Below are 8159 nucleotides of genomic sequence, written 5' to 3'. Positions count from 1 at the left end.
GCGTTTGATAAGAAGTGGTATCATAGGTTTTTCTTTGTGAGGATTGATTCATTGGGTGATGACAATGAATTCTTGATTGACACTGTTGAGGCTGAAGGTATTTATTTTTTTGTTTCCTTTGTGTTGCTTTCCTTGTTTGTTGATTTGGGCTTATTTGCTTGATGGTTGAAGTGACCAAATTGAAGCAACGCTCTCAATATAAGTCTTTAATTGACAAATTGTACGAGTTTAGTGTGAACGAGAGATCTTTCATTAAATTGACGCAACCAGAAACAGATATTCAGATCGAGACTTTGGACGATTCTGATTCTGAACAAAAGGTTGCCCCTACTATGTCTCAAGGTTTGTTTCTTTTCCTCGTGTAAAATTTGGTTATATTTCAATGTTGTTGTGCCCTGTTGAGATTGTACTCCTGCTTGTCTTTTCTTGTACCTGTTGTTTGAAATTGTATTGCTGTTAGACTTTTCTTTCCTTTTTGGGATTGTATCTGTTTTGTTATGAATGTACGGCTGAGTTTGCTTTTATTTGTCTTGCTTTTTGTAAATACTTCTAGGTCGCTTAAGTCCCATGATATGCTCAGCTCTTCTTCCATCTTGGGTTGCATCAGATAGGGGGCTTCTTCCGGGACTCCGGAGGATGTTCCGACTAATGTGATTCCGTTGAGGAGTTCCCCTCCTCCACCACCGCCTCGTACTAACCTTAAGAGGAAGTTGGAGATACCTGCTGATGTGGATGCTGCCAATTTCTCCTATGAATCTCTGGCTCCTCATGTGGGCACTTTGCTTTTCGCGGCCTTTAAGGAGCGCCAGTCTTCGCATGCCTTTGCTGACCTTTCTCAAGAGGCAGTTGTGCAGTCCTTCCAGGTATAGTATACTCCCCTCAAAAAAAATCAACAAAACAGGAACGATAGACTGTTTTATCCTTACTCAGTTCTGTATTTGTACAGAGTTTTCAGTCGTGCTTAGGTATATTGAAAAAGGTGCCAGAGTTCACTCGGTTTTATGATGCCATGAAGAAGGAACACGATGCCCTTTCTAACAATTATAAGGCTGCCACTGATGCTCTAAAGGCTTAACGGACTATGCACAAGGAATGCCTTGCTGAACGGGATGGGTTGAAGGGTACCTTGAAGGATGCTGCGAATGAATCTCTTGATGCGTCTAGATACTACTTTGAGAAGGCACGCTTGGAGATGATGGAGGACTATCAGCAGGGGAAGCGTGAAGTGTGGGACTATGTTGCTGAGAAGGCTTCTTTTGAGAAGAACTTTCCTAAGGCGACTTCTGCTCCTGGATCACTGTTGCTGAGTTATGTTGATGAGGAAGTTAACTCCCCCATGAATGAGGATGTTAAGGATGGCCTTTGAGATGGAAAGTTTTCTATTGAGGAGGAGGTCCCTATTGACAACACTGGAGAGAATTAGGTTTTGTGGTGATGTGTCACCTATTTGTTCTGAACAATATTTATTTTCTTTTGAAGTATGTTTGTTTTTACTGCCTTAGTGCAGTTGGATATTTTTCTTTTTGTGCTTCCTTGTTGCAGTTGGATGCTTTGTTTGTTTTGTTGCTTTGTGCAACTAAGTAATCTCAGTACCTTTTTATGCTATGTGTGTTTTGTGTTAACTTGTATTTGTCATTGTATTACAGCTGTATTGCAGTTGTATTACAGTTGTATTACAATTGTGATGTAATATTGCTTACATGTATTTGTTGTTGGCGCTTACTTGCTCTATAGGGAAGGGTACTTGTAGCAATGTTGTGTCTCTCTGCAGTTTTCCTGGCATTGTTGTCCTTACAAAACAGAATTGGGTGAAGGGTGGTCGTGGGTTTCCCCAACGACCCTTTGATGCTTAAGTCAGTACTCGTAGTAAAAGTAAACTGAATTGACTAAATTTGAGTAAAGAATAGTACCTTTCGTGCCGCATCTGGCTGTTGGAGAGTTTTTGCTTTTTTGTTTTTCTCATTTTTTTGGTTTTTTTTTTTGTTTTTCTGTTTTTTTTTTATTTTTGTAAAAACGAAAGGGGTTGGAACAATAACTACGTACCTTTCTTCATTCCTTAGAAATGATAAAGCTTTAAATGTGCTGCATTCCAACTTCTTTGTACCTCTTTCCCTTCTACGCTCCTAAGTTTGTATGCTCTGTTGCCTACTACCTTGATGATCTCGTAAGGCCCTTCCCAGTTGGGTGCTAGCTTTCCTGCATTTACTACTCTTGTGTTCTCGTAAACCTTTCTGAGGACCAATCTCCTACCCTACAGACTCTTGCTCTTACCATTCTCATTCTTGCATCTTCCCTAAGTTCCTCTACAGTATCCAAATTATGTACCAACTCGGCTTGATTTCTTTCTTCTATCATCAATCCGTACCTTGCAGTGGGGACCTCTACATCTGTTGGAATTACTAATTCACATCCATACACTAGTGAGAAAGGAGTGTAACCTGTGGCGCCTTTCGGAGTTGTTCTATCTTCCCACAGTATGTTGGGTAGTTCATCTGCCCACTTCCCTTTAGCGCCTTCCAATCTCTTCTTCATGTTGCTGATTAGAACTTTGTTGATTGACTCGGCTTGTCCGTTCGCTTGTGGGTATCTTGGTGTAGATGTGATGAGAGAGATGTTCCATTCCTTGCAGAAGTTTGTTATCTTGTTACTGATGAATTGGGACCCATTGTCAGAAATGATTTTTGCTGGTACTTCAAATCTTCTTAGGATATTCTTTTTTATGAACGAAATGACATGCTTGTCTTTGATGTCCTTGTATGCTTTTGCTTCTATCCATATTAAGAAGTAGTCCGTTATTGCTAGGAAGTAGACTCTTTGCCCTGATGAGGTGGGGCAGCTTAACAATGTCCATTCCCCACTTCATGAATGGCCAAGGCGTCAGTGTTGGGTGTAGCTCTTTAGATGGCTTATGTGTTAAAGGTGCGTGCTTCTGACATGTTAAGCGTTTCCTAGAGAATTTTGCGGCATCCTTCCTCATGATAGGCCAGTGGTATCCCATTCCGAGTGCTCTGTTGGCGAGGTTTCTTCCTCCTGAGTGATTCCCGCATTCAGCACTGTGTAGTGATTGCAATACTGGTTGTGCTTTTTCTCTTTCTAAACATCGCAAGAATGGTCCTTCTATTGACTTCTTGAAGAGCACATTGTTGATTAAACAATACTTGGATGCCTTTAAGGCAAGTGCTTGAGCTGGCACCTTTCCTGCTGGTGTTACCTTGTGTGTGAGATAATCTTTGAGAGGCTTTGTCCAACTGACTTCTTTTACTGTAAGGTCTGTTAGTATTTCATATACGTTCATGGTTTAGTCTCTCTTTATGGCTGGTGATAGCACGTGCACTAGTGGTGTAGCTCCGAACTCATCAGGGTTGATGTTTGACCCTAAGTTTGCCAAAGCGTCTGCTTTAGTATTTAAGTTCCTGGGTACTTATGTTATCTTGAATTCTTTGAATTCCTTAATGAAATTTCTTGTTACCTCCAGGTATGGTATCATCTTTGTATCCTTTGTTGCATATTCCCCATAAATCTGGTTCACAATGAGTAGGGAATCGAATATTACTTCCAGGTGTTGTATCTTCATGTCTTTCGCCACAGTTAGTCCAGTAATCAATGCTTCGTACTCTGCTTCATTATTGGTTACTTTGAAATTATACCTTACTGCCTGTGCGATTTTGTCTCCTTGCGGTGATGTAAGCACTACTCCTAGACCTAGACCTCGAATGTTTGCTGCACCATCTGTGTAGAGTGTCCACTTTTGCATTGCCTTGGGTTCCTTTAGGGCCAGTACTTCCTTTTGCGCTTCTTTCACATGGGTTGGACTGAAGTTAGCTACGAAATCCGCTAAGGCTTGTGACTTAATTGCGGTTCTTTGCTCATATTGTATGTCGTACCTGATGAGATGTAAAGCCCATTTTTCCATTCTGTCTGACATTTCTGGCTTTCTCATGATGGCCTTGATGGGGTAGTTGGTTCGTACTCGTATAGAGTGGTTTTCAAAGTACGGTCGTACCTTTACTAAAGCAGTAACTAAGGGCCTGTTCTGATTGACTGAACTCAGCTCAAATGAATTGAACTGAACTGAAATGAACTGAACTGAACTGAACTGAGCTGAACTGAACTGAACTGAACTTATTAATTAGTGATTTTTAACTACGGATTAGTGATCTTTGATTATTTATTGATTATTTATTACTATACATATGTGTATATACAAATGTACATATTAAAATATTTACGAAAAATATACTATATAATTATAAAATTTATGGAAAATATATTAAAAACTTGAAACCTCTAAACATTTTAAACACATATACTATTTAATTTTAAAATAAAATAGTATTATAAGAAAAGAAGACAAAACACTTACATGTATCTAACCCATTTAAACAAATTTTTTTTAAAAAAATATTTAAAAAAAAAAAAAGCAAAAAGCTAACAGAGGCAACGGCCCAACAGTCCAACACCTAACCCACTCTCTTTAATGTTTTAATTAATACATGTATCTAACTAGTATCTAGCCCCAAAGTATTATTATTATTATTATTATTATTATTATTATTATTTTTTTTTTATTATTATTATTATTATTATTATTATATTATTATTATTATTATTATTATTATTATTATTATTATTGTTGTTATTATTATTATTATTATTATTATTATTATTATTATTATTATTATTATTATTATTATTATTATTATTATTATTATTATTATTATTATTATTATTATTATTATTATTATTATTATTATTATTATTATTATTATTATTATTATTATTATTATTATTATTATTATTATTTATTGATGATTATTATTATTATTATTATTATTTTTAATTACTTATTGATTATTATTATTATTATTATTATTATTGTTATTATTATTATTATTATTATTATTGTTGTTGTTGTTTTTGTTGTTGTTGTTGTTGTTGTTGTTGTTGTTGTTGTTGTTGTTGTTGTTGTTGTTGTTGTTGTTGTTGTTGTCGTTGTAATCAGAGTTTAAAAGAATGAAATTTGGCTTTATATCATTAGCAATATCATTAGACATAAATTAAGAGCTAAACTGAACTGAACTGAACTGAACTGAGCTGAACTGAACTGAACTGAATTGAACTGAACTGAACTGAATTTCAACAGAAGAGAACAGGCCCTAAGGCTAGAAATATTTTCTCTAGAGATTGTTTCCGCAATGAGTAAGGTTTTGCTTACATAATAAATAGGAAATTATTGTTCTTTGTCTTCTTCCCTGGTGAGGACTGCACTGATCGTCCCTTCTGACACTGCGAGGTATAGCTGAAGTGGTTCTCCTTCTTTTGGCATGGAAAGTATTAAAGGGTTAGCTAAGTACCCCTTCAACTTCAGGAATGCCTCTTCGTGTTCTTGCTCCCACTTGAACTCTTTGTTTTTCTTCAATACGTCGTAGAAGGCTTTGTTCTTGTCAGAAGATTAAGAGATGAATCTATTCAATGCTGCTATCCTCCCCGTTAGACTTTGTACGTCCTTCTTCGATTTTGGTCATTCTAGATCCAATATGGCTTTAACCTGTTCTGGCCTGGCTTCTATTCCTCTTTGAGTCACCATGTAGCCCAACAATTTTCCTAACTGTACTCCGAATGTGCACTTTATGGGGTTCCATTTCATGTCGTACTGCTTTAAGATGGCAAAGGCTTCCTGAAGATCCTTGACATGATCAACTACCTTCTTGGATTTGACCACCATGTCGTCTATGTAGACTTCCATTGTGTTCCCGATTTGCTCTACAAACATCTTGTTTACCAATCTTTGGTATATTACTCCTGCGTTCTTCAGTCTGAAAGGCATTACCTTGTAGCAGTAGATCCCTTAGCTTGTAATGAAAGTTGTTTTCTCCTGGTCGTCCTTGTTCATGAGGATTTGATTATAACCATTGTATGCATCCATGAAAGAGAGTAACTCATTCTCTGCTATTGCATCTACCATGGCATCAATATGAGGCAACGGGAATGGATCTTTTGGGCAGGCCTTGTTGATATCTTTGAAGTCGATGCATATACTCCACTTCCCGTTCTTCTTTTTTACCATTACCACGTTGGCAAGCCCTTCTGGGTACTTCAGTTCTCTGATCTTTCCTGTCTTCAGTAAGTTCTGGACCTCTTCATTGATAACTTTATTTCTTTCTGGCGCTAACTTTCTTCTTTTCTGCTTCATTGGTGCGTGCATCGAGTCTATGTTTAGCTTATGGGTAATCACATCTGGAGAAATTCCTTTCATGACTTCATGTGTCTAGGCGAACACGTCCTTTTCTACTTCTAGAAATTCTGAGATTTGTTGACGAAAGTCTGGACTCAACTCTGATCCTATTCTTACTTTCTGGTTTGGATGCTTTGGGTTCAGCTAGATTTCTATTTCTTCTTGTTCTTCTGCTATGCTAAGCTTCTCTTGGCCCAACTGACCCTCTAATTGCTATGCTGAACTCTTCTCTGTAGACGTTGCTTTTAGGGCAATCTTGTAACATTCTTTGGCTTCTTTGGGATCCCCTTTAATTGCTATGATGGGACTCTTTCTCCTTTCTAGAGAATTTGGACCTTTTCATCAAGAGTTCTTTGAGATAGCCTTTCTTCAACTAGTATGCAACTTCCTTTCTGAGCGCGACACATTCATCGGTTGTATGGCCAATATCTGAATGGAAATCACACCATCTTGACGAATCTTTCTTCTCTCCTGGCCTATCGTTCTTCCTGGACCACTGCACGGTATCTCCTATCTTATTCAAGATTCTAATTACACCTACAGGGTTAACATTGAAACAATGTTCATGCAATTTAGGTGGGAGTTCAGGATCTTCCCTCCAATCTGAGAATTCTTCTTCGACAACGTTGACCGATCCTTCATCATAGCGGGACCTCTGGTACGGTTTAAACCGATGGTCCCTCCTGGGAAAACTGTTCCTTCTTGACAAGCGATCTTCTTCAAACCTGACCTGTGCCATGGCCTTAGCTTGCACATCTTCGAAGGTTGCACAGGGATACTTTGTTAATTCCTTATAGAGCTCGCTATGATCCAACATCCCCCTCCTGAAATGCTTCAATTGTTGGGGGAGCATCACATATATGTATCCCGATTTTATCCTTGTTGAACCTGTTAAGATAATCCCTCAAGGATTCTCCATGTCTCTGCACGACACGATACAAATATGAAGATTGCTTCTCAATCTTTCTGGTGCTTGCGAATTGGATCTTGAATAGGTTCAGCATTCCTGCAAAAGATCGAATATTACCATTTTCTAAGTTAATAAACCAATTTAAGGCTAGACCTGACATAGCGGCGGCTTCAAAGCCTTTGCACATGGTAGCCTCTCTTATGTCTCTGGGGATTAAGTTGGTCATCATCTTTTGTTTGTAGAGGGACACGTGCTCATCTAGGTCTGTTATTCCATCATACATGGCCATATTGGGTGTGTTGAACCTCTTTAGCACTTCCACCATGGAAATCTCTTCTGAGAAGGGTGACTCTATGTAGCCGTCTGCTGCCTCTTCCTCCATGGGCTTTGTCACTCCAGCGATCTTTGCAATCTTGGCTTCGAACGCCTTGAGGTACTCCTTGACTACCTTCTCTATCTTTCCCTCCTCAATTCCTTCCTGCTTGCTTTTCTTGAAGGTTCCTGCATCAATGAAGTCTAAATCCAGGGTATCTTCCCTGTTGTTAACCTTTTTCCTGTTATTAGGGGTACGAAAAGTTCCAGACTTATAAAGTTGCATGGCTATGCTTTCAGTGCTCTTTCGGGTGTTAACAGTTTTGGATGCAACTGACTATATTTGGCTACGGAGGGCTTCATTTTGTCCGGTTAAGCTGGTAAGATTGGCTTTAGTTTGGACTTTCTAGGCTAACAATGTTTCGATTTGGCTTTTTTCCTGGTCTAGGGTTTGACGGAATGCGTTCATTCCTTCATTGATTTCGGCTATGGTGAAGGGTACTAGTTATCTAATCATGGTGATTGTCTTGGTTTTGATGGGTTTGACAGGTTAATTGATTATCAGCCCCACGGTGGGCGCTAAATTGTTTAGGTAAATCTTAGTAAGGTCATCTAGGAATTTTCTTAGGGATTTGGGGGTAATAACAATCAAGCCACAAGTATCAAATACAATAACCAAGAACAATAATAAAGCATTAAGTA

The 8159-nt window shown here is 38.3% G+C and overlaps 1 protein-coding gene across 1 annotated transcript; it reads right to left on the bottom strand.

Annotated features, from left to right (window-relative positions):
• Window positions 1-3421: 3421 nt before the first annotated feature.
• LOC145627963 (uncharacterized) lies at window positions 3422-3925 on the bottom strand. Its single transcript, XM_081680304.1, has one exon. It carries the CDS (start codon window positions 3923-3925, stop codon window positions 3422-3424), a length of 504 nt encoding a protein of 167 aa, XP_081536430.1.
• Between the last annotated feature and the right edge of the window lie 4234 nt (window positions 3926-8159).

Source organism: Chenopodium album, chromosome 4 (genome assembly GCF_948465745.1).
Source record: "Chenopodium album chromosome 4, dcCheAlbu1.1, whole genome shotgun sequence".
Lineage (NCBI taxonomy): Eukaryota > Viridiplantae > Streptophyta > Magnoliopsida > Caryophyllales > Amaranthaceae > Chenopodium > Chenopodium album.
Note: the sequence above shows the minus strand (reverse complement) of the source record. Positions and strands in the feature narration are given on the sequence as shown.